The sequence below is a fragment of the Akebia trifoliata genome, chromosome 3, assembly GCF_017979445.1.
Source record: "Akebia trifoliata isolate Shusen 1 chromosome 3, ASM1797944v1, whole genome shotgun sequence".
NCBI classification, from domain to species: domain Eukaryota; kingdom Viridiplantae; phylum Streptophyta; class Magnoliopsida; order Ranunculales; family Lardizabalaceae; genus Akebia; species Akebia trifoliata.
In genome coordinates, this window is record NC_141377.1 from 43,976,982 (window position 1) to 44,004,228 (window position 27,247).

The window sequence follows — 27,247 nt, forward strand, 5'->3', positions numbered from 1 at the left end:
CAAGTAATCTCAATCAACGAGTTTGAAAATCTATTGTTGGCAGGCATGTTAAATTAAATATATGATATATTTCTAGTTGTGGGATTTAAGTATTTTTGTGTGGTGAAATGGCCCGAGTAAAATGGAGAAGAATGATCTTATTAAATGATCAAAATTACTCAAATCCAATGACTATATTCTAGAAGTCACAGTTATGTGCTAAACACAAAGAGTTAGCGTACTTTGGTCTCACTAGCTTGGATCCAACTAGTCACTAATAGCTAACTGTGCCATCTTTTCTGATGTGGATGCGTTTAATTGGACGAATAGTAAAATGATGGTCCAATAATTTGGTTTTAGTTGAAGGCGTCGTGTAGTTTAATTGGTAAAGTCTATACATAATGACACAATGGACATGGGAGTTACTCTCTCATTGAAAATGGCCTTGTCAATAAAAAATATCTTAATTCAATTGCAAATCTTTTTAATTTGAGAACAACGACTTACAATTTTTTGGTTTTTCCCTAGCAAATTTCCACAATTTTGTGTAGGATGCTAAGATCCCGTTTGGATAGAAAGTTGAAAGTGGTTTCATTTTACTTTTTAAAGAGTAAGGATTTTTTTACTTTTTAAAAGTAGTTTTCTAAAATAAAACCAAATATATATTTTGACTTTCAAAAGTCAAAAAGTTATTATTTGTGTGTGTATCCAAATGGGCTCTAAGTTGTTCTCATTGCTGCATAACATCACCAAGTTTTATTTGCTCTCACAAATTCTTTCGAGAAATGATATGCACTTTCACAAAATTTATTCCAAAAAACCAAGATGTCTCGGGTTGAATTTCTCTGAGTCATGCTGGAGTGATCTCAAGCTGGAGTCTTATATCGTACTTCATGACGTGAAAGTAGATAGGAACCTTAAATGCTTTTCATCTTATACGATATTAGGTTCCAACTTGAGGTCACTTCAGCATTATTTTTTTATATCTTTACCATTATAAGGAGAGAAGGTGGAGTAGAAGTGATTCGACACAAACAATAGGAATTTCACAATTGCCCTCATCTTTATATTTATTTTTATAAAAAACCAATAAAATTGCAATCCCACACTCCCTACAATCACATTAGCTTATTTTTTTGAAAATTTCTAAAGTACATTCGTTAAATATTATCTTCATAATCCCTTTAATTAATATTTTAAATTACAATCTCTTATAGTACATGTACCTCTGCACATGCCACCTACTAGTATATTTTTGAGTTGTGATAAAATAATTTCCTCACGAGGCATACTCAATCGACTTCCTTAATGTGACACGCACTAGAATCATAGATTTGTACTCTTAAGGATACACAACTGCACATCCCTGTAAGTATGTATAATTGTGTATCCCAAGAAATATAGATCTACGATTCTAGCACATGCCACGTCAGGAGAATCAATCAAGTATGCCATGTTGTGGAGTCATTTAATCATTACTCCATTTTTATCGTAATTTATGAGTGAAAGTTTTGAAAAAATATTCATTGTCAAGAAATTTTCGTATAAATTTATTGCATGAAATGAGAAACAAAGTGATATCTAAGCAACATCGATCCTTTTTTAGGTACCCAAGGAGCTAGCACATTAACCGGGCCATTTGTTTCACTTTTGCATCAATGCGATAGAAATCAAAAAGCTTTTCGGTACCTTGCGCGCAGGTATGCCAACACGACGGACCCACGGACCCACATGTTTACAATCAGAGAGAAATTTATACTGGAAAAATTAGTATCCACCGTAGTTGGACAATATCTATCCAACGAACTGATGAGATGGGAAGAGATACTACAGGTAGTTCCAGGGCTATTAGTGGATCAGGTCTGGATCAATTCCGATCAATTTGGTAATAATCCAATAAGAATTAAATCATATCCAGACCTAATTAAACACGAATCAGATTGGAATTTTATTTGATATAAATATGGGAATCCAAACCCGATCCAACAACATTGGATTCAAGACAAACTCAGTTTACTATACGAAATCTAAATAAATTCTATATATTTAATAAGAGATATATAATAAAATTAGTATACTTTCTCACATTTATTAGATTAGGATCTAATTGATCTAGAACCAATCCAATAAGATATTGGATCAGATCTTTATTCAAATCCATATCCTCCATTTGGATCCAAAGTTATTGAACTAAAAGGATCACATTTCAGGTATGATCTGAGCCATGGTTCAGAACCAATCCAATAAGATATTGGATCGGATCTTTATCAAAATTCAAATCCATAGTTCAGACCCAAAATTATCGAATCGGAACGGATCGCATTTTAAGTATGATCCGATCCATTGACAGTCCTACTAGGTACTGAATGAGGACTGATCTCTGAAAAATCCGTATTTCTATTTTTATATCAGCCGTTGGAGCGAAAAAAAGTTCTGTTTAAAACGCGATCTCCCGACCCGGGAAATATTACTAAGACAGCGACTTATCATGCACGTTCTCCAAGACCGAAATACGAACGCGTAATACTTCTGTACTCCTACATGATGGAATCAAGAGAAACGATTGCTCTCCATGACTCCCATCTCACTGTGAGCAGATCAGATCACGGATCGAACTCAATTGCACATGAATAATACCTTCGATTTTTATATGTTTCTGCGACGGATTCCGGAGATTCGTCTGCAATTTGGTTCCAGAAACACCGAATTTGGAGAGCGTGAGAAGGAATTTAGGGTTTTTTGATGTGAAGTGATGTTGTGGAGGAATTGGACTTGATTTGATTTGTTTTTTGTTTCTTTGAATTCGGTTGAATCGATTGTAGAAGAAATTAGTATCTGGTGGAAATGGCGTCATCGCCCGTCAAGTTCCTGTTCGTTTTCTTGCTTCTTTCGATTATCGGATGGATCGTGTTTCTGTAAGGCCTTGATTTTCCTAAAATTTTAAAATTTATGTTTTTCTTTAACATCAATAAAAAAGTTTTGGTTTTTTGTACTAAAATCACTGTTTTTAACGCTTGAAATTATCTGTCTGTGATGCAGAATTGATTTAAATTTCTAATGATTTTATTATAATCTTTTATCTGTTCCCTCTTTTGTTTAAAGTGTAGATTAAGACACCTAATTGTATCGAGACCTTATAATTTCAGTCTAATTACTTGTAATGGATAGCTTGTCTTGGCTGTATTCAGTCTGAACTATAGAACTGGTTGATATGGTTTTGTCTAAAGCAAATGGAATCGAATTTTGCTAGAATGATGCCAATTGGGTTATCAGAACTTAGACTACAAAATGAGCTCTAAGTTTCATTTTAGCACCTTTTTTTTTAATATTCTGAACTGTAACAGATGGGGAATTATTCCACCTCGAATAGCGCAAAAAAAAAAAAAAATGCATATTTGTTGTTGTAGTGGTCATAAAAAATGGTTAGAGCAAAGTGAAGGGAATTTAGAATATTTTTGCTAGAAATTTGTATAAGAATTCAGCTTATAAAAAAACTGGAATTGAAGTACAGCTTGGATCAGTCCATGGAAGAAATATTTCGTGTGCATAAATCATTTAACCAGATTAATTGAGTGATATTATCATTTGACATTAATATCTAAATATGTCTCCCAACAGTTCATAATATCGCAAAAGACGAGTATTTGTTTACTTCTCAAAAAAGAAAAAAGAAAATATAAATGTTGGTTTCAGTTCTAAGTCTCAGAAATTCTGGATTAACTGCGAGAATATGCTACCCAAGTTGTTTAATTCTTATGCACTTGAATATAGAGTATTCTATGGCCATTGAATTTTCAACTTTTATTTCCCTTTAGGACAATAAAGAAAAATGGTCATTTAGATTTTATTAGATAAAAAAAATTCCAAAATCATTTTGATTCATGGTCCTTGCAATCATATTTTTCTTATGATCAACAATTGTTGATTTTCTTTATGACGTTTGGATTTCATAGTCAATTTCATAAAAGTGATTCCCCCCCCACCCAAAAAAAAAACTTCTGATTTTGTAAAATCTGTTAGATGGATCCTCTTAATACATGTTGTGCATAAGGGATTGGTGAGCTGCATCTAAACCACTTTTTCTTAGAAGCAAGATGTGTTCCTCCTTATCACTCTCTATGAGATTTCTGGAGAAAATTGGACACTGCACAATCTCATTATTCCTTATATTGAAACACCGATTAACTGTAATACCATCGGTAAGAGCTAGTTTGTAACGTCGAGGTCAAAATCGAAGATTCCCCACACTACTTACTTGAGCTTGCTAGGTTCATGCCTATCAATCTTCTCAAGCCAATGCTACCAAACTTTTTAGGTTTGCACATAGAATCTAATCGACAAATGGTATCGCTTTCTAGGCTATTTCCCATTCAACAGTAAATTTCTTTTCTCCAAGTGCTTGGCAATTGGTGTTGGCATCCTTAACAACAACATATAACGTACGGAACATTGGATATTATACTAAAATATTCTCGATCAATGTTATACTATCTCTCCCGAAATGTTAGGTAATTATTCTTCCAATCAACCAATCTTCTCTCCGTTCTTCATATCATAGGGTCCCCTATTATTTACTGTGTGGAGTAGTTCTCAATTGGAAACTCCATATTAAAAAGGATGTCCCGGGGGGTGAGAACAAATATTTTGGGTTTCTCGCCAGTGGATAGAGTAGAGACGATGGGAGATGAGTGCCTTTGCCCTGGCCTTTCACTGCTTGAAGCATTGGAATCGGGTACAGGCCCAGATGGAGCTACGAAGAGAGATGCTCCACCGGGCCTGCCGGTTATTCAATCAATGGAAACTATGAGGGATCACCTGCTTTTTATTCGTATCCGGGATCCAATATGGATCGAAAGGCTACGATGCACCCGACTTGTTTGCTCAGCTTTCCATACCTACAACCTATTTGGCACCTCAAAAGTCTCACCATTGTCATTGCCTACACCACTATGAATGTTCTTCTTTAAACTAATGGAAAGACCTGAAACTGCCTGGTAATATCTCAATGCCACTCTTAGGTTATCCGCTTTCTTCCTAGAAGCATCTATAAACACAATTGTGTCATGTGCAAATTCCTGGTGTGATGCAACCAATATTTATTTTTTTCTCTAAATACAATTATTACCCCCAATTTTCGCCACCTTTTATTAATATAACATTACTTATAAAAAATAAAATAAGAACTCTTGTTGCAAGCCATGCGGTGCACCCCTAGGGCGTTAGCTCAGTAGTAAAACTAGTGATAGGGGATTGATCACTCTGATTGTGTGATCGAAAATGGGTGGCCTCTGGATTTACCCTGTTGCATGTTGGAAAACTTCCATGGGCTTGGGGCATGCGACCATAGGGACCATTCCCATCCCAAAAGGGATGTGGGTTACGCTGCTTTATTAAAAAAAGAAAAAAAAGAAAGCCAGGCAGTGCTCATGTAGTCATGTGCATACACATTTCAACATATTTCACAAAGAACTCTTTGATTTATCCAATTTTTGTGTTATCAGTTATTGTTTATAGATTGTTTAAGTAATTTTAATACAAACCCATTTATCTAAATATATTCTTTTTGTACATTTAACATGAAGTAAAGTATTTAGAAATAAATAAATAAAAAATCTCCCAGCACATGGAGTAAACTGCGTGGACATTTCGAACTTTGAATTATTAGCATTGTGGGGACTTGTGTGTCCGACACTTATTATCATTGTTGGAAACTGACACTTGCATCTGCCTTGGTTACATAAGTTGGATTTGGTGTTAGTGTGTTACAAATTGTACTTTTGCCAAGTAAGTTCGGTTAAAGTACGTTCCTTATATTTCTAGGACGGTCTAAAATGATCACAATCTCTGAAAGTGGATCTGATTGTATCATGTGGGATGCTTGTCTCTTTTGGTTTGGAAATGACTGAATTCCATTTGATATCATTCCTCTTTTGATTATGCATCTTATTTCAGATTTGCTGCAAAATTGTTGGCTTGGTTTCTAAGCCGGATAATGGGAGCTTCTGTTGTGTTTCGGGTTGCTGGATGGAACTGTTTAAGGGATGTGGTTGTGAAATTCAAGAAGGTACCTGTTTTTCTTTAGTTATTGAGCTTTATTTTGTTACCTTGTTTGGGTTCATCAATGGCATGTATACTTCTCTAATGTGTTCCATTAATATAATTAGAAAAGAATTCATCCCGCACTTTGGTCGTCGATTCTCTGCATCAGCACTCACAGACTTTATCCAACTTGGCAAGCTTGTTACCTTTAAACATGTAATTGTGTTACCCATAATTTGCAATGCCAGATTTTTTTGGGTTAAGGCTTTGATGATGAGGATAATTTGTGGCAATCCTACTTCTTGATTCATATATCTTAGAAGTTGAATCCATGATTCAACTGTAAAATAGGAAAATAAATCTTAGTAAAAATTCTTTATTTATCAAAAAAGAAAAAAATGTAAAATTGGAAAAGAAATGATATAAAAGGTATTGGAGCATTGTGGGAACATATTTTATGGAGATGGTTTGAGATTTCCATATTAAAGATTTCCTTGATTATTGTCCAGATGGTACTTTTTTTGCTCTGATTTCTACAAAGCAGGGTGTCGAAGATATGTAAGATCCGAAGCCTATTAGTTTTTTGGGGAGTTATACAAGATTGTGGTTAGACTTTTTCTTTGAGATTAAAGACTTCTCCCTTCTATCATATCTCAGGAACAAAGAGTTTTCATCAAAGATTGCCTAGGCTTAAATGGTTTACTGATAACTAATGAAATTATCGATTTAAGATTTAGATTTGGTAGGCCTGGAGTGGTTTTAACAAAAGACGTGGCTCTGTATAGAGGGGAACGGAGGAACAAGATTCATTTAGCTAACTGCAGATCCTTCGGCTATGGCTTTGATGATTAGGCCTAGAGTTCTTTATAAGATTGATAAAGAAAAATATATGAATAAGATTTTTTTCGATTGTAATAGGGATAATGCATTTTGGGATCATGTGCAAAAGATGGATTCACAAATGTGTATTTCCATTACAAATGGATATTTTTACAAGTTCAAGGAGTTTTAAGGTAAGGAGGTCCCATCTCTCTCTCTTTATTTGTGTTTTTTGATCATTGTGGAAGCATCAGGAAAGATGGTATCTAAAAGCCTTATTTTTCATTTATCGGAGGGGTAATCTTTAGAAAGGGACAGTTTAATGATTATCATTTGCATAAGATAATGAAATTCAAAGCTTAGCTGACATTTTAGGAGGTTGGATGGGTATATGTCCTTCCATTTCTTTAGGTGCTAAAGCTAGATCCATCTTTGACGTAGTAGAAGCATGTGAATCAATAGATTTGAAAGGAATTGAGAGATTATTTTAAATGGAACACACAAAACCAATTTGAATCAATAGATTCAAGCTTGGAAAAGAAGGGAAAATTAGAAAAATAAATTGAAACAAGAGAAAAAGCTAATTTGAAATTTATTAAATGAAACATTATCTCAAAATTTGTATTTGGAGCTCCTTATATAGATAACTTCATTATAACGACTTAGAAACGTTCTAATACTAAAACATAACTTTCCTAATCTATTTATAACATAATAGGAACTTTCTAAACTTATTATAACTCAATTTGGACACTTTTAATTTGGCCTAAAGAATAAAAACGAATTTAAACAAAAATAAAAACTGGATAGACAAAATAGAAACTTCTTAAAGTAAATATGAAATAAAAATTCTACTAGAATTAGAAAATAGAAATCCTATTAGAACTAGAAAATGGAAATGTATCCTACTAAATTTAGAAATTGTTTAAGACTCTAACTAGAATTGTAGATGTTCTACAACAGGCCCCCGTTCTTGAAGAGAACTTGTCCCTGAGTTCGATGCAGATAAAGAAACTCCATCGTCAGTCAAAATAGTAAGGAAAAATGTGCATGTCTTTCAGTAAGTCCTCAACATAAGCATTATTGCTAATTTTTTTGAGGATGCATAGTGGACCTATCTTCATCAAATTAGTCTTATCATAGGTGCCTGCTGAAAAATGATCCTTGCTAAGGTAGACTATCACCAAATCTTCTTCATAGATTTAGAACGCCTATGCTTATAGTCAAAGACTCACTCTACAGTAAATAACCAATCAAAGAAATCCAAAATGGAGAATGCCATTGACTTGTGGGATGTCCACTTTAAGTCGGTATTCGACTTGATGGATTCAGGTGGGTGGTGTAGTAGAGTGGGATCCAATTCATCAAGATTATCAGTATAAGAGGTTGGTTAGGTTTGGGAAGGATTTTGATTTTGAGGGGCTAGGAGTGGTGCAATATGGTTAGAAGGTTGAGGGAGGGTGGTATGAGGTGTGGGGATTGGGGAGTGGTTTATTGCAAGGGTCTTGATGGGAAGGTGTTGTAGAGGGAATTGGAGGGTTGAGGGATGCATGAAATTAGTTTTGGAGTGGTGCGATTTGGGTAAAGCCAAAATTCTGGGTAGGTTTTGAAGAAATTCGGCCTATCTATACGGGTTTCTAGGGGCTGAATTATGAGGGGAGTTGAGGGAGGGATGGTGTGAATCCTTGCGGTCTTCATCTCCAAGGGTTTTCTTACCTTTCCCCTTCCCAACGGTATTGAGAACCATGCCTTTAACAAGGGAATCCAACTTAGCCATAATTTTGTTGACGATTTTTCTTTAAACTTCTCGAATTGGGCTTCCAATTCAATTTTAGTGATGAATTCTCTTTCACCAGCCATGAATGTGGATCGTAGCAAGAGTTCTGATACTACTTGACGTAGCGGAAGCTTGCGAATCAGTAGATTCGAAAGGAATTGAGAGATTGTGTTCAATGGAACACACAAAATCAATTTAAATCAATAGATTCAAGTTTGGAAAGGAAGGAAAATTTAAAAAATTAGAAATTAGATAAAATAGAAACTTCCTAAAGTAACTACTAAATAGAAATCCTACTAGAATTAGAAAATAGAAATCCTACTAGAATTAGAAAATAGAAACAAATCCTACTAGAATTAGAAACCATTTAAGACTCTAACTAGAATTGTAGATGTCCTACATCAATCTCTGTGGGACCCGGTGTTGGAAAGCTTCCATTGTAAGTTGTCTAGTTGGAAGGCCAGATACTTTTCAAAAGGAGGAAAATTGGTTCTGATCAAAAGAGTCCCCCTAAGATTCTATTAAATGGCTTGGATGTAATTCAATGCAAAGCATAGTTTGTGCATGTACAGCAATAGTGCCCACTGTATTTGTGGTTAGTCCCAAAATTGGTTGAATGAACATTTTTTTTCACCGTGTTTGAAGACAACAAGGACTTAAATTTATGAACTATATATTTTTTTGATCATACTTTTTGAACTATATTTAAAAAAATAAAAACATTTTATTTGTTGTGATGAGTATTTTGTTTGTCCTCAATGATCTATAAATAGTGATATAGGTTTAGTTGAATGCATTTTCTTTCTGATTTCAAATTTGTGCTTTAGCAGCATCCCTATCACATAGAGTTTAATTTTAGTATTTTTCAGGGTGCTGTTGAATCAATATCTGTTGGTGAAATCAAACTCAGCCTGCGGCAGTCTCTGGTCAAGCTTGGTGTTGGTTTTATATCAAGGGATCCAAAGCTGCAGTTGTTAATATGTGACCTGGAAGTTGTAATAAGGCCTTCGAACAAAACTGTGAAAAAAACTAATTCTCGGAAATCCCGTTCTTCTGGCAGAGGGAAGTGGATGATAGTGGCAAACATGGCCAGATATCTGTCAGTTTCCGTGACAGAATTAGTTATCAAGGTATGTAGTGTCTGACCAAGCAGTGTCTAGGTGAGTAAGCTGGAAGTAAATGTCAACCATATCCTTTATTTGTATATGTTGGATCACAAATACTGATTTTATTATCAACTCCTTAGCTTATGTATTACTTGATTTCTTTGTCCCTTTATTTCAAAAATACTGGATAGCTCTTTAATGTTTGTTCACATGACGTGCAATGCTACCTATGACTCATTTATCGTGTTAGAATCAAATTAGTGGATGCTTGGTGAGGTGCCTGGGCATAATTAGTTTATGTTAATTTTATTTTAATCGGAAAATAGCTATGCTTATTTGAAAGAGGGGAACTAAATTACATAAAAAAGAAGACACTCTAAAGAAAGGGGGAGACTCTAGAGAAAGAGTACAAAAATTAGGTGTCAAAATACATCCCTCAGTACTCATTATTGATGAACTTTCAGTCCTTGAAATCCTACTGAATGGAAGACCAGTAATGAACAAGAATTTGACTTTCATTGTAACATCTTCAGGTTGTTATTGAACGAACTTTAATGCTTATGCTTCTACAATGCCAACAAATCTCAAAATGAAATAGCTTCCAAGGGATCATTCCTTTGTTAGAGAACACATCTCCGAATTACCATTCAAATATTATTTAACTATTTTTGGGAGCAGCCAACAAATTTCATGATTGAAGAAGAAATTCTTCCACACAAAATGTGCCATATTGCAATGAAAAATTATCCTACTCAAGCATGGATTAAAATTGGAGCATCTGGAGATGATTTGGACTCTAGCTTCAAAGGTTGAAAAATCTGAATACCGTTTGCACTTAGTTGTATGTTCTGATGAGGTGTAAGAGTGTCTAAATCTCATGCACGTCACATTCGTGAGATCCTGTCGACGGATTTTGGCTGAATCTTTGGAAAGAATTCCTAGAATTGGTGTGAAAGAAATTCAAATGTTATTTGAATGCAGATTTAACAACCCAAATATTCCATATAAAAACATTTTCCAATAAACTTGATACTTCTGTGTCGATTTAGACTTCTGTGGTGAACTCCCAGGAAACAACTTTGTCCAAGTGTTGACTCCAAAATTGTTGTTTTCTTTCCCATACGCATCTTATAATCCCGGTCTCTTAAACCTATGCATCTCCTTATCTCCTCTCCATACTGATCTCCAAAGAAGAATCTGTGACCTTCAACAAGAGGACTTGGTATCTGTGCATGTGCAACCCTTACTTGATCTCTTTTATTTGGGGGGCTCTGGTAATGATACAAGGCCTTTGCTTTGGTTATAGTTCAAACTGGTAATCATGACTAGCAATGATGAAAGGGTGGATCGCAGATGTGATTAATTTGTAAAATAAAGTTAAAGAACCATTTTTTGTTGATTGGCTGTATGACCTCAAGCTTAAGCTACATATCACCTGCCAATTGAGCCGTGTGTTGACCCTATCTTTTAATAGCATGATCTACGTAATGACATGGTTGCATATCTTCTTATTGGTCAAGCACATTGTGTTGCATATCACCACTTTATACTTAGACTATTAGGATAGAGACCATATGATATGAGACTCATGGATATCTTATAGTGTCCAATCAGTCTGCTGCTATAATTGAACTGGTCTTAAAGCTGTTGTACTACAGTACCTATGGTCTTAAACTCTGAACTAAAGTTGGCATAATCCACGTTCTTAAAATTGTTTCTTTTTTGTCACTTGAAAACACTTATATCGTTCAGCTTTTGTTAGCTGTTTTATTTGTAGTCACCCTTAGTACATGATAAGGATTGATGATTGTTGGATTCTTTAAATGTTGCAGATGTCAAAAGCTACTATTGAAGTTAAAGATCTGAGAGTGGACATATCTAAAGATGGTGGATCGAAGCCTACTTTGTTTGTCAGGCTGCACCTTATACCTTTTCTTGTTCACATAGGTGAATCACGACTTAGTTACGATCAGTCATCCAGTCTTAACCAAGGAGACGACCGAGCATCTTTAACTATGATGGAAAGGGCTTCTGATCCTTTTATCTGCGAGGAATTATCACTCTTGTGTGAATTTGGTCATGATAGGTAAGATTTGTTTGTTTGAATTTTTTGAGATTCTTGTTTTTTAGGCACAATCCTGATGCAAACCCAACTTTGTTTGCTAACTATCAGGGGGGTGGTGATAATGCTGAATGCTTGAATAGAATAGAGTTTTAACTCCTTACGGTTGTGCAAATGGAACCATAAATTATTTTGGAGGAATCTTACTTCAATGACTGGTCTAGCCATTCTCATTAGGGATATCTTGAGCATTCCCATGCGTCCTTCAGATCAGGTTATTCAATTGTGGAAGAGTAGCTGGGACAGTTCCTTTTTAGTTATAGATCACTCTATCAGTCACTTGTCTAATCTTGTCTTTTCGGTATTTTGGTCTCCGTTATTTGGGGAATTGGAGTTCCCTCCAATTTTTTTTTTTCCTTTTGGTTTGCCCATCCACTCTTGATAAAATCTTGACTGTTGATTACTTAATCAACCATAGCATCATCTTAATTGTTTTTGTTCTTTATGCAAAGCTAGTGGCAAATTTGTTAGTCACATTCTCATTCTTTGTGTTTTTGCTAAATCTGTATGGTCCTATTTTTTCAATTTCTTTGGCAGTAATTGGATCCTACCTTGTTCTGTTTATTTTTATTCCAAAGTTGGCAGTCATTGCCTTTCTAATCTAAAGGGAGAATCATCTGGAACTTGATTCCTCTCGCCGTCTATTGGGGCCTCTAGGAAGAAAGGAACAAAAGTATTTTCATGGGGAGGAGCACTTTTCTCGTGGTGTCATTATAAGCTCGAAGGCTTTCCTTTCTTTTTGTTTAAAGCATCCAATTAATTTAGTGGGTTTTTTGTGAGTTCTTATTTTTATTTTTTAAGCTAGGAGCAAGTAATTCTTTGTGGTTACTATATTTTTGTGTTGCTTTTCCATTTGTGCGTTTCTTCTTTGTTTTTCTTATTTTCCTTTCTAGGTATGTTTTTCTTGATCTGCTTCTGTACCTTTTTGTTGAGTTTTAAATATAGTTTTTATACTTAACAAAAAAAAAAAAAAAAAACTACTTTGATTCTGACAGACTGACACAGTGTTTGTTTATGAACTGATTGTGCTGTAATTAATTCTTTTGGCCGCAGGGAAGCAGGTGTTGTTATCAGAAATGTGGATGTTACAAGTGGAGTAGTCACTTGTAACCTCAATGAGGATCTGTTTCTCAAAAACATGACTGAATCAGAAAACTTTATTCAAGCACACACAGTCGGAGGCATTGCTTTGGACTCCGGAGAGGCAAGATCGCAAAAGAAACAAAATGCACTTCTGTCTATAAAAAATTACTCTTCTTTGTTTCCGGAAAAGGTAAGCTTTAATATGGAATTAAGATGGCATAATATGCATTATTTCTCGTCTCAGTATTTTTACTCAAGTTGAAATATTCCTTTTCTTGAGTTGTTTCTCAATAATTATACCTTGCTTTGTTACACGTCGTGATGCTAGAAGTTATCATGCATGCCTCATTTATGGAAAATTTACTAGTAGAACTACTGCTTTTTTACATGTTTTCCACCTGTACAACTTGATCTTCTCACTCTGGCAAAGGCTTAATGTATGTGGACATGGAGATCAACGGGAAAAGGACGTAGGCAATGGTGGACACCGGAGCTACACATAGCTTCATTGCCCCCACAGAGGCAAAGCGCCTCAATCTAAGGCTCGAGAGAGATTCTAGCCGTATGAAGGCCGTTAACTCACAGGCCACTCCTATTCAAGGGTCGGCCAAGGCAGTGCCTATTAAGGTAGGTACATGGAGGGGTAAGATTGACTTGCTCGCAGTTCCCCTCGATGAATTCAAGGTCATCATCGGTATGGACTAAGGTTTTCTTATAGATTAAATGTCACGCCCCAAAAACTCAACCCGAAACCCCATGATACCCAAGTTGGATCCAGAGGTAAGATATTTAACCCATAACATGATAATCATATATAAGACATAAATGATACTTAAATATCATTATAAAAATCATGCCTGATTATTGTTCAACAAAACACAGAAGTATTCTCAAACCTCGACCCACTTAGACATATTTACATATCAGAGTAATGACACGTATTGTGTCATAGATACAAGAGAAAATAACATCGGAAGACTTTTAAACCCAACGCTAGTTCAATAACTCAATAATAATACCCATAATCCTCCCCCAGAAGTTTGGACTAATCATCTATGTAGCTCTAGACCTGAGCTTTTTCTAAAGATCATATAAATCAGGTGTGTCTGAAATTTGTGTTGTCATAGGGGTGAGTAACAGGGAAGTTACCCAATAGGTGAATCTTATAATTCTAAATAATAACATCCTACATGCAATTTAAACATTCTAGAAATTCGTAAATTATGCATGTTTGATATTCAACACATAATTGAAATTATTTTTTTTTGATCGATAAAGATAATTTGTTGAAAGAAAAGAGAAGGGGGTCGAGATGACCAACCCAAAAAACAGGACAAGACTAACAGGAAAAGAACAACAAAAACTAAAAAGAAAGAAAGGCCTCCAAACTAGTCTCACTGAAGCGCACACACCCTGTCCCACCGCACGACAAAGTCTTCAAAGAAAATCCCATTGAACTCTTTATAAAGTTTGCTCCAAGAAAACAAGAGTTCCAAAACAGAAATAACTAATCTTTCTATCGTTGAAACTTTTCCTTCAAAGATGCAAAGATTCCGATGGTTCCATATACCCCAAGAGATAGCAAAAGGCACCAAAAACCAAAGAATCCTTTTCGAAGACGAGAAAGAAACTCCCCACGCCAACCAACAGTCATAATTGAAAATAATTGAGCACCGATATCATAAAACCTAGTACGAAATTGAAACACAATTAAAAATATGAAAAAACAACTATTCATAATATAACATCAAATAATAAAGTATTATAATAGAGAGTTGAGGGTCATGACTAATATGAACATCTCAGTCAAGATACGATTATTCCAATACTTCACCAGTGTGGAACCTCACCGTTAGTTCCTGATTCTATGACCAGCTTTTGCCACATTTGGATAACTATTTTCTGACTCAAGTTGGCAATTGACCAAGGCTTTAAGCAATGGGCCAAATCAAGTAAGTCATTCTTTCTTGACTACTTTAGACTATTAATGATCATTAACTAGTTATCTTCATCTATGCCAATCTGGCGTGCATGTGATCAATTATACAACTACCTATATCTTGTTCTTTATTAAATATAGAAAGGAAATTCACGCTACTGTTATCCTAAAATAACGCATCGTTCTGGAAATGTCACAACACGTTATTCTTTATAGGTTTTCACAATCTTTTTAATAAATCACTAAAATACTACATATAGGCACTTGTTTTCTTTTCAAAATGTATTGAAAGTAAGACATACACTTGTCTTAAACACCTAGTCTATTCTTAAATGTAAAATCTTATCTCTCTTTTCCTTTTTTTTTTTTTTTCTTTCTTTCGTGTCTTACACGACCACCAACCGAAATATCTCTCCTTCGTGCCTTATACGACATACGCCGAAGCATCTCTCATCGTGACTTATACAGTCTATGACTGAAGAATCTCCCATCTTCGTGTCTTACACGACAATTAGTCAAAGCATCTCACCAACTGGGTATTTGAAAAACACGACAATCAATTGACAACTCGTTCTCATATTTTATTTTAAATAAAATACTTTTCTTCTTCCCATAAACACCAAAATCGAAATTTAATGCCTTGATGATGCCTTTGCATGCATTACTTGATACATTCTTAATTGATTTAGGGCATATTCTTTTAGTACAGTTTTGTGGAAAATTGAAACTTCTACGACTTTTTTGGTATTTCTATATTAAGAAGTATTCCTTTTCCTGCTTGACTAAAATAGACACCGAAATCGAAATTTGATACCTTGATGATGGCTTCACGTGCATCCCTTCACACATTCCTAACTGATTTTGGGTATTCTTTTAGTTCAATTTTGTGGACAACTGCAACTTCTTTGACATTTTTGGTATCTCTATATTAAGAGGTACCATTGATGATGGAGTTGGAGAATGTGCCCATGTCTTTTGGTCAGCCAGTTTAAATTCTGTAGGAGTTTTGTGTTCTTACCATTTTGTTTTTAAAATGCATAAGAGACATATTTCAATCACCTTGCTGGATTATTGGTGCTAACAGTGAGGTACATGCTTTTTTTTTTTTTTCTTTTTCTTGCGTGTGGATAACATAGGGTATCCCACATCCCTTTTTCAGGATGTGGACTAGTCCCTACGGCTGCACGTCCCGACCCCATATAGATTTCCCAACATACAACAGGGTAAATGATAAGGTCACCCAGTTTCGAACACATGACCAGTGGGAGTAAATCCCCGTTGCTAGTCGTACATCCTTTATTTCATCTTTCATCAATGCATTAGCCTGGGGTTCCTTGCTTTTAGGCTTGTAGCCGCTCTATTCCATGCTGTTTCTAGGCTTTTACTGGTCTAATATCAATTAACAAAAGTTCAATTTTTCTCTGGAAGGTTAGCTTCAGTTTACCAAAATTGGATGTGAGGTTTGTTCACCTGGGGCAAGATCTTATTGTTGAGAATAACGTGATGGGTATTCATCTTAGAAGCAACAAATCACAGTCCAATGACGACATGGGGGAGAGTACTCGCTTCGATATTCAATTGGATTTCAGTGAAATTCATGTAAGCAGTTGGTTATCTTTAAAAGTTCTTATCGTTACTAGTGAGCACTGATTTACTGTTAATCTTTTCTTTTTGGTGATTTTGATGGTTTCTTCATTCGTTTTTTTCCCCCCAGTTTTTTAGTGGAAGTGGCACTTCTGTTTTGGAAATACTGAAACTTGCCGTAATTTTGTCGGTTTACATTCCAGTACAAGTAAGTCTTATATATCGTGCCTATTACAGTATCATGGTTTATGCTGTGGAGCATATTTATTTATCAAATCAAATTGGTAGCAGTATAGTATGCACTGATTCTTATCATATGCACATATTTTTGTGTGGCAATGGTAAATACTTTCACATATGCTGGATATTTTGTTTATTCTCTGTACCAATTTTCAACTCATATATTTTATGCTCGGTTCATTTTAGCAGCTGGTCTATGTTATATACGAATTAAGTGAACATAATGCTGTTATCTTATAACTGATTTCCTGTCAACACATCACTATTTTTTCAGCGTCATGATAGGAGGCTTTCACATGCACACACAAATTATGATGGGAGACATGGTGGGCAAAGTGTAAAGATTCAAGAGGGAAAATTCACGAATTTCTTTTGATCAATATACTAATATTCCTATTGATTGATCAGGGAAATTGTTCACCCATTGAATGCTTGAAAATTGCCATTGAATTTTGCATTCCTTCACAACTACCACTCATCTATAGTATGAATGTTAGATAAGAAGATAAGCATAGGATAATGACATGGCATTGCTGTACTGAGAAGCTAGGATTAAGTTCCAAGTTCTCTCAAAAATGTGTTCCGGTTGAATATATTATAAATCAGATATAGCGAGCCAAATGGACTGGTTCAAGTAGTTTAAACTTGGACAAATTGTTTGAATCAGCCAAGTTAGACGTAAATTGACCTGGTCAAGTATCGTCAAAGTCATCAATGCTGGTTACTTTGGTTGGTGCTTGGTAAGACCGTGTTATGAGAAAAGCCTGATAAGATTTTTGAGGAGGAGGGCGAGAAGGAGTTCTAATTGGAAGTGTACCTTTAAAGATGTTCATGTGTGGCCCGAGTTGGAGGATGCCAGAGTTTGGAAAGGGAGCCACGAAGGTTTATTCTTGGTAAGATCGTATTATCTTTCTTTGGTGCGGGTGTCCCCCCAACTCTTTCCTGTTGTGGTTATCTGGGGCTGGGGCCCAAAGGTGCCCTGCGAGGTTGTATTCTTCATTTGGGAAGCGGCGCTTGGAAGGATTCTCTCTATGGATTTGGTCATTTGGAGAGGTTTCAGGCCCCCGAATTGGTGTCTATTGTGTATGGCTGAAGGTGAATCAACAAACCATACCCTTGCTCATTTTGCACGGAAAGTTTGGGACCACTTCTTGGATCTGTTTGGTATTGTTGGTTGTATGTCATCCTCTGTGGAGTCGTTAGTTTCCTCTTTACTCTTCTGGTGTTTTGCGTTTGGAGATCCCAAAAGATTGCTGTGTAGAGTGATGCCTTTTGTTGTGTGCTGGAGGATTTGGAAGGAGAGCAATCATCAGGTGTTTGATGGCTTGAGTGAGTCAGTTCAGGAGGTCATTATCTCAATTCTGAGCCTTTTGTTTTTCTGGTGCAAAGTTTTTAGGGAGTTTTGAAGGGTTTTTTTTATTATAAAGATTTCTTGGTAATATGGGATAGGGTGTCTGACATGTTGGCCAGCATTTTTGGACACATGTTGAATTTTACTACCTAAGTGTGACAAAAGTGGTGATGCTAATGTTTATGCTTGTTGATTTCCTTTGAAATATTCTAAAATAGAGGTTGATCGGTGGAGACACTTGGATGATTTGCTTTTTTGATTGATTTCCTTTCCTCTGTTGTTCTCTAGTTATCTATTTCTCTCTTTCAATTGTTCTTCAAGTTAATAAAACTACAGTTTTACTTGTTTTTTCTTCATCTTGATAGCTTTGCTTTCTAACCATCCTATTGAATCTAATTCATCAATAAATTGGTAATGCACGGATGTGACTGCTTAGAATTTGCAATTGCACACACACACACACACACACACACATATAGATATAGATATATTGGTCAGGGTCGGCAGCCAAATGTTAGGGAGCCAACATTGGGAGACAAAATATGTCCTATATGGGGTAAAAGTTTGAATTGGGCTGATTTTTGTGAGGATGATCACCATGGCGAGGAGATCATCCTCACAAAGACCACTTCTAACCCCATCAAAAGTGGTTTACAAATTAACGGTCCACAATTCTTCAACTTGTAAACCACTTTTGAAGGGGTTAGAAGTTTCAGATTGGGCTGATTTTTTGTGAGGATGATCATCCTTACAACAACAATAACAACAAAAGCCCAATCCAAAACTTTTAACCCATGTGGGACAAATTTTGGCTCCCTAACATTGGCTGCCGAATGGGACCCCCCCCCCCCCCCCCCCCACACACACACAGATATATATATATATCTGCACTTTAATGTGATAACATGATGTGGCCTCTTTTACACTAGCCCATGTTATTCCCAAATGCAGAAGCAATTTGGTTATCTGCTGTATTATGTTGTTTTTAAGTAAGTAAAGATGAGGATGAGTGGTATAACTAAGAAAGAGAAAACCAGAAATGAGTGATGAGTGCATTAAAGGGAATCTCCTAGGAAATAAGATGAAGGAAAGCCGATTGAGATGATTTGGGCATGTAAAACAAAAGCGAGTATTGGATGCAAGATGGAAGTTCTAAAGGGTGAGAGGAAGGCCAAAATTGACATATATGATTGATATAGGTGATACGTTCCATAATGGCCCATGTTATTCCTCAATTCAGAAGAAATCTAGTACCATGTTATCTTAAATTCCTTGTTTTTAGTGAATAATTAATAATTAAAGATAAGGATGCAAAGATTTATGAGTGGTACAAATAGGCAAGAGAAAATCAGAAATGAGTACAATTTCAGATAAAGGAAAGCCAATTGATATGATTTTTGCATGTCCACATGTACCATGAAATGGCACTTTGATGCAAGTCGAAGGCTCTGAAAGGGTGAGGGGAAGGCCAGACATTAATGGATGTAGTAAGAAATGATATAATGAGATGTATAATTTGTTACATTTTACTGCTTCTCATATTTGTCTACCATATTTTCTCATGTTATGTTCCCCTCTTATTTATTTTATACACTGTCTTATGTTTTTTTAATTTATTTTAAAGATGTTACACTCTGGTTATGTCAGAAGTATATATATCAAGTTAGCATGCCTCTCTTTATTTACAACGCCTTCTATTTCAGTTGGCAGTACCTATTAGGGCCGATATTGATGTCAAGCTTGGTGGTACTCAGTTCAATATCATCATGAGCAAATTAAAGCCATGGATGCACCTTTACTTGTCAAAGAAGAAGAGAATGGTACTTCGTGCTGAAAACTCTAACACTGAAAGATCACAGACAACTGATGTTATACCTGTCATGTGGACATGTACAGTATCAGCCCCCGAGATGACTGTTGTGCTCTATAGTCTCAGTGGTTCACCACTATACCATGTAAGTTCATACTTGTGTATCTATTGTTCTTATTGTTGTCTGCTAGCTTACAAGGAAAAGACGCTTTTGTGGGGGACTGCAATTGTATATATTACAATTTTTCGACATGTAGTCAGCATATGCTTTTCTCCACCTTTGGATGTTCTTTAGTTTCTGTAATCTCTCTCTCTATAATGGGGCATGCATGGATGATTTCTCATTTTTCATCAATTCTCTTTTGCGTTAGATGAGAACAACCTTAATCAATCGCTAACTGCTTCTTAATCTGTAATGAATACAAGGCATGGGATTTCATTGGTTGATTTGGTTCTGAAGTTCGCATTTCATATGCTTTGGCCTTTTCTTTTCTCTGGGCCTGGTTTTAGTTTGCACTAGCATAGGAACTGCACGTTGCTTGAAAGTTCATGTAAATCATGCAGTCATTTAAGCTACTCTTAAACTTACAAGAAATTTTTTAGTTTGTCAATTTTTTTTTTTGACAAGTAATAGAACAGGGTGATTACGTGGTAAAGTTTTTATGTTTTGCATGTGCTTGTAGCCTTGTATCCTTTTTATGTTTACCTTAGCTATCAATAGTGAGACAATTTGTCATGTATTGGATCAGTTGAATAAGACTGATTGTCCAAATTCTTGCCAATAAAATTACTCTGTGAAATCTGTCTGTGATCACGCTAGAATTTTTTTTTTTCGCAGTGTTGACTCAGAAACTAAAAAAATGAAAATATAACACCTTTTTTTGTGATGTTTCAGTGCCAGTATGGTCTAACCTTATAATGTGAAGATCAATGAAGACAATTTAGATCGATAATTGGACGTTTTTCAGTGGACTAAAAAATAGTTTATCAGTGACAAATATGAATAAGCTATATGCTGTGAAATATTTCTGGGATGAAATAAAAATTCTGGAGTAAAAAAATAGATAAAATTCTAATCTAGAAAACTCCTGAAAATACAGACTGGGGTTGGTAACCAGAATTGTTGGGTATCCCTCCTCATTATGAGGTGGCTCCCACAATTGTTGAGAAGAGAGAATGTCTGTTTCTCCATCTCCCCAATGTCTCTCTACTTGTAGTGGTGTCAAGTAAGAGTCTCTTTATAGTGGAAGTTTAGGGTCTATTTTTTATAGAAGTCAGCTCCAGTTGCAGAAGGTGGTCTCTAGAAGAAGCAGAAGCTTAGAGCCTGGAAAGCCACATCCATCAGAAGCTTGTTCGTTACAGAAGCACATAAGCCAGAAATTGATGTTCGTTTAACAGCTTTTTATTGCTGGATTCTGGTAAAATGATTAGAATACCCTTAATGTTGATAATGCACCTAGAATGCACCAAAAATGAGCAGAATACCTTAATAAATATATAATTACTCTAAATATATATATAAAATAAATTTATATTAAAAAATTATGAAAATAATTATTTTCAATTTGAATAAATTTATAAATTTTATAATTCTATCGAAATTTCCGTAGCACCTCTTCTTAAAAATGAACATATGATAAAGAAAATACCTGCATAATACACAATTCAACATCCACATAAAGATGAAGGGTGTTTTGATAATAAAGTAGTGATGATGAATTGCTTTTGGTCTTAGTAGTAAAGATGAAGGGTATTTTGATAATTCATTTTTATTTTTTAAGGTTAAGTTTGATTGAAAATTTGATTAAAGACGAAGGGTATTTTGGTAATTTTTATTTTTTAAAGTTAAGTTTGGTTGAAAATTTGATTAAAGATGAAGGGTATTTTGGTAATTCTCTTTTATTTTTTAAGGTTAAGTTTGGTTGGAAATTTGATTAAGGATGAAGGGTATTTTAGTAATTTTTTTTATTTTTTAAGGTTAAGTTTGGTTGAAAATTTGATTAAAGATGAAGGGTATTTTGATAAAAATGAAGGGTATTTTGGAAGATGAAGGGTATTTTGGTAAAGATGAAGGGTATTTTGGTAATTCACTTTTGTTTTAAGGTTAAGTTTGGTCGGAAATTTGATTAAAGATGAAGGGTATTTTGGTAATTCCTTTTTGTTTTTTTAAGGTTAAGTTTGGTTGAAAATTTGATTAAAGATAAATGGTATTTTAGTAAAGATGAAGGGTATTTTTGTAATTGGTAAAGATGAAGGTATTTTGGTAATTCCCTTTTGTTTTTTAAGGTTAAGTTTGATTGAAAATTTGATTAAAGATGAAGGGTATTTTGGTACACTTGAACTGTTTTACATTTTTGGCTTTCTACAAAAGCCATTTGAAGAAGTCCCTCTTGGGCAACTTCTTTTAGGAGCTACTTTCGGACCTCAATTGAAATCTACGGGAGTCAAAAAAGCCCAAACGAAAATCATTTATCTGGCTTTTTTGGCATAAAAGCTAAAAAAGCTGGCTTTTGAAGCTCAAAAGAATAGGGCCTTAATGTCTGGACTAGGTCCCGTGGGTTTTCCCTTCTATTTGAATGGTTTTCTACGTCAAAATTTTGCTTTTGTGTGGTTTATTGTGTTACTCAAGGTTCCAATTTGTTTAATTCTGCTTTTTTTGTTTGTTATGTGGGTAAATTTCCATTGGTTTGTACATAGAGGGGAAGCTGATTAGTTTCCCAACATAAGCATGGCTAGTCTGATCTTTGAGCCATGGATTGATTTTAAATTAAAATCTCAGACTCATGTGTTGACTTGTGAAACATGATATCTTAAGGGTGTTTATGGCAGGGCTGCCTGACTGCCATTCATGGTGGTTAAGGTTTGATATATAAGGAAGGAGATGTGATTGGTTTAGACAGATTTTCACTGAATTATAAAGGTCGAAGACAGGGATGGAGCCAGGGGGACTAGAGGGGGCGATTGTCCCTCCTCAATTTTTTTTAGTAGCACTCCACAGCTTGTTCAATGTTAGATATACCCCTTATTTTTTCTGATGCCCCCAATTTTTTTTAGAGTACCCCCTCCATGGTTTGAACAATATTAGACATAGCCCTTGTTTTCCCCTCCTCACTTTTTCTCATTTTTTTGGGATATCCCTCCTCGATTTGCTCAATATTAGAGATGCATGTGTTTCCAAATGATGATGTGCCTCCCCTTTTCCCTCACCTAGGTTTTGTACAAGTTGCTAACATAAATGACTAAATGCCCTCATCTTCAATGTTTTGCCAAAATCCCATGATTTTCCTCCCAAAAAATCTTTCATCTTCAAACTGTTAATTTCTAGTGTAAACTATTTCTAACTGATTCAATTTCTTCCTCAATCCATCATATGCAATGTCTCGTAGAGAACTTTTGGTTTTTCTGTCCAAAACTCCATCATTCTACTTCCCCAAAAATCCTTTAGTGGATTTGAAAGTTGAAGGAGATAAAATCTTAAGATTGAAGATAAGTTTCTTCAAGAAACCTGTCATCTTCAAGTCGCCAACCACCAAGGTAAATTGTTTCTAATACTGAAAAGAAAAGTGTGTTAAAGAAATTATTGGCACTATTAATTGACTATAGTTTGCCCCCATATGAGAAAATCCTGATTCTGCCCCTGGTCGAAGAAAAAACACCAATTGCCCCAAGTGGGCTTGTCTCTGGTGACATACAAATCTTTGTCACATTAAACTCCGACCACATCCAACCTCTCTTTACTACAATCATGGTATTAAGCCCTTTTAAAAAAAAAGTTATGACCCTACGAAATGAATTGGTAACATTCGATTTCCTACTACTCCTATATGAAACTTTGAAGTAGATGAGAATTCTTTGAAAACATTTCTATCCCCACGTTTTCCACACTAGCTATGTTTTAGGAGGTTGGCCAGTTGAAAATAATCACTAACATATCAGAAAAAAGGATCACATTATTAGGAGTTTTTGACTCCATAACAACTTATAGGGCTTGAAGTCAATATTAATCTTTCTTCATATTGCGTATTGTCAAGTTCTTGGTAAGAGGTCAAATTTTTCTTTAACATCAGTTTTTGAAACTTTATGCTACATTAATATCACAAGTATTACTAAGCAACTCGTGTTTGAAATCAATGACGTGTTTACGAAATTGCAAGCTTTTTGATTTTAGGAGACAACTAAAATTTGGGGAAACCTTACCTTCATTTCTTTTCCCCCCTTTCCAAGCACGTTCATGGTTATTGGTCAATTTTATGATGAAAAATTAATGACACAAATTTATGATACATTTACACAAGATTTTCTTGTTATCTTTTGGTTTTTTGTGATAAGAATACCATTTTTTTTTTTTTTGATGTCGTCCTGAACGTTATTGACCAATTTTGGTATAAAAAAACGTCGGCACTATCTTTTACAATAAAATGTAAATTTTTCCTCAGATTTCAACATTTAAAAGCTATTCTTTGTTTTATTGTTTAATGTAGCATTATTTTCTTCTTGACATTTGGGCAATAAATCTCCACAATTTTCCAAACAGGAAATTTTTTTTTTTGATCGTTAAAGATGATTTTATTGAGAAGAAAACAAGGGGGTCGAGAAGACCCACCCAATACAAAGAAAAGAAAAGAAATGAAGAAAGCAAGGCAAGAAAACAAACAGGAAATTTATAACAAAAATTTTCCATGTTGAATCAAACCTTCTTTTGTTAATATTGAATTTTAACAGAGGTTAGTTTGGAGAGAATTTGAAGTTTAACCTTGCATGCAGTTTCGTGTTGGGGTTCATTATGTACGTCATCCAATTTTGGATTTCGGTTGTTGATCTTTATTTTGTACTCTGTTAAGGTTTAATATTTCATTTCTTTTCTTGTGAGATAAAAACACATCTTGACTTTGAATTTTTGTACCTTGGGTACTTCAAAGCCTTTTTAAGTCTGGACTAGGTGACCCTTTGTCCCCACTATTTATTGTGGTTTTGGAGGCTCTCAATTGGTCGACTAAAGGTAGAGGGAGGAGGGGCCTTGGAATGGTCTGAGTTGGGACATTAGTCATCTCTTACCCCTATTTTTTTTTTTTTTGTTGATAAATATCTATATCCCCTAATTTGTGGACTGGCAGTTTTCTTCACCAAGGCATCACATGGACAGCTGAGGCATTTGCTTGTGGCATGTGTTGGATTTTATGAGGTGGCATTGGCATCTATTTTGTTATTGATCAATCAAAATGTGAGGTGTTTGGAATGAGGGATATGGTAAACTCAAGATATAGCTGGGCGCTTGGGGTGCAAAGTGGGATGTGTCTAGATTCTTTTTTTTTTTTTTGTGATAAATATGTGTCTAGATTCTTCATACCTTGGTCTTCGTCTTGGGGCAAGTTAAAGTCCATCTGGTATATGGTCAATAGCAGATTCGAAAGAAGATGTGCCTCATTAAAGAAACATGTTTCCTAAAGTGGCAACTAGCAAGGCTACACTTATGGAACAACCCTTTTTTTCCCCCCGTTTTCCCATTTTGCCTGTTTCTCCTTTGAGTATGCCTATGGTAGTCACAAAGTCGGAGTACAGGTTTATATCGGCGAGGGAAAACTTTGAAAAAATGGGGAAAACGGGAAAAAAAGCGATGAAACATAAAAATAAAAAAAAATATATATAATTTTTAATAAAAAAAAATGACATTATTTTTTAAAAATTTATTTTATGTTTTCAATATAACATGTGCTCAAGTATAATTATATATGTTATGATGCTAAAAAAAAGTTTACTCATCAACATATTTTTTTAATCAAAATAACACACTATTGAAAAAAATTAAAAACTTTAGTTTTTGAAAAAAAAATGTGTTTAAAACATAAAAAAAAAAGACTTTATATATAAAAAAATGTGACTTTTTTTTAATCATTTTAATTGCCAGAGGTATAAGACGTGTTTTAAACGCATTTTTTTCCTGAAAAAAATGACGTTTTTTGTTACTATGAATGGTAGGAAGCTTTATAAGCCTTTCTAGTATATTCCTTTGTGTTACTCAGTATATCTATTGTCCTTTAAACAACAACTTGCGTCTCCTTGTTTTATGAAATCTTGGTTTCTCAAAAATATGGGTTACAATTGGTATCTTCTTTCATCCAACTATAGTGACCAACTTTATTGCTTTCCTTCTCTACCCCTTGAACTTTATTGTCTTTACTCTCCTCCTCCCTAACACCCTTCCCTTTTTCAATAATGCCCCTCTTAACTTTACCATCTTTCTTCTTTTACTCTGTCATCTTCAAAGATTTTTTTTTAATAATACCCCTCTAATATTATTATTTTTCCTCTTTTATTGTTTAGAACCTTAACCCTAGAGAGGATGCACGTGTCATAGTGTCACGGCCGTATTCTTTCAAAGTGAGGTTGTGTGGCGTAAGGGGTGCTAATTCATAAGCAAGCGTATAAAAATAATATCCATACACACAATACGTAGCTAGCAAGCAAGAGAACGGGGGCAACACGAGGCAAAATCGAGAGGCAACTTTGTTGATATATATGCAAATTACACGGTGTAACATGTTACAAAAGCAAATAGGTGTGTTACAAGCAACTGATGATCTATGACATGCGGGACTCCACGTAGCTTGGCGCCAGGGCTTGAAGTCAATATGGGTGTAGGCCGGGGATTGGGACAAGGCACCCTTCCTACAAAGAGTATGCTAAGTTTTTACTCGGTTTCCAGAAGGAAACATCAATAGTAGAGGCCAGTCATACTCCCTTATTACATAAATGCCACTAAGCTAACAGATATGCCCTAGCACGGGGTTGATATGGCTTCATATGTGAGCCTTACATAGATTACATGGGTGCTCCCGGGTAACTCTGGGGTAAGCTACACCTAACTATAGGTGTCAAAGTACATGGCCTTCACATGTAGGCACTACGAACTCTAGTATATATATATTTCATATGGAATGATAACATTGTTGTTCTTGCTAAGATGGTAGTATGTAGGTTTTGATACCATGACCTGGGTTCAAAACCAGCCTTCACCTAGTAATTCTTAAACTCTGATCTGTTTGTTTATTTATTTTTATTTTTTATTTAAAAAAAAAAAAGGAAAAGAAAAGAAAATGTTAGGTCACGTTTGTATTGGCACAAGATTCGATGTTGATACATTGGAATATCTTCTTTTAGTGAGCCAAAACCCACCCTTTTCTTGAAGAATGGAAGAAAAAGTCCCTTTGTTAGGAATTTGAAAAGTTCTGTTATGAAAATGCTATCAAAACAAAAAGGGCTAGAATCAACACTATTTGATTCTTTTTTTTTTTTCCACAATGTTTTTTGCTATATGCATTTTTTTTTTCTTTTTCTATTCGGTTGGTGATGGGGTATTGGTAGAGAAAATACATCCCTATTAAAATAGTGTTGGCAATA

General features: G+C 35.1%; 1 protein-coding gene across 3 annotated transcripts in view; it reads left to right on the top strand.

Moving 5' to 3' along the window:
- The first annotated feature begins 2,463 nt into the window (after positions 1-2,463).
- Positions 2,464-27,247, top strand: part of SAB (HYPERSENSITIVE TO PI STARVATION 4) — a 51,229-nt gene continuing 26,445 nt past the window's right edge. The window contains exons 1-8 of one of the 3 annotated variants that reach the window (XR_015176716.1): positions 2,464-2,894; positions 5,932-6,043; positions 9,484-9,744; positions 11,553-11,806; positions 12,896-13,115; positions 16,293-16,463; positions 16,579-16,656; positions 19,743-19,994. Coding sequence is in view for 2 of the 3 variants with exons in the window: in XM_086435650.1 (XP_086291776.1) it covers positions 2,824-2,894; positions 5,932-6,043; positions 9,484-9,744; positions 11,553-11,806; positions 12,896-13,115; positions 16,293-16,463; positions 16,579-16,656; positions 19,743-19,994 (1,419 nt within the window). In the remaining variant the exon portion in view is untranslated. Of the gene's footprint in view, positions 2,895-5,931; positions 6,044-9,483; positions 9,745-11,552; positions 11,807-12,895; positions 13,116-16,292; positions 16,464-16,578; positions 16,657-19,742; positions 19,995-27,247 lie in introns of those variants that run through there. The other 2 variants (XM_086435650.1, XM_086435651.1) reach the window with 2 other exon arrangements.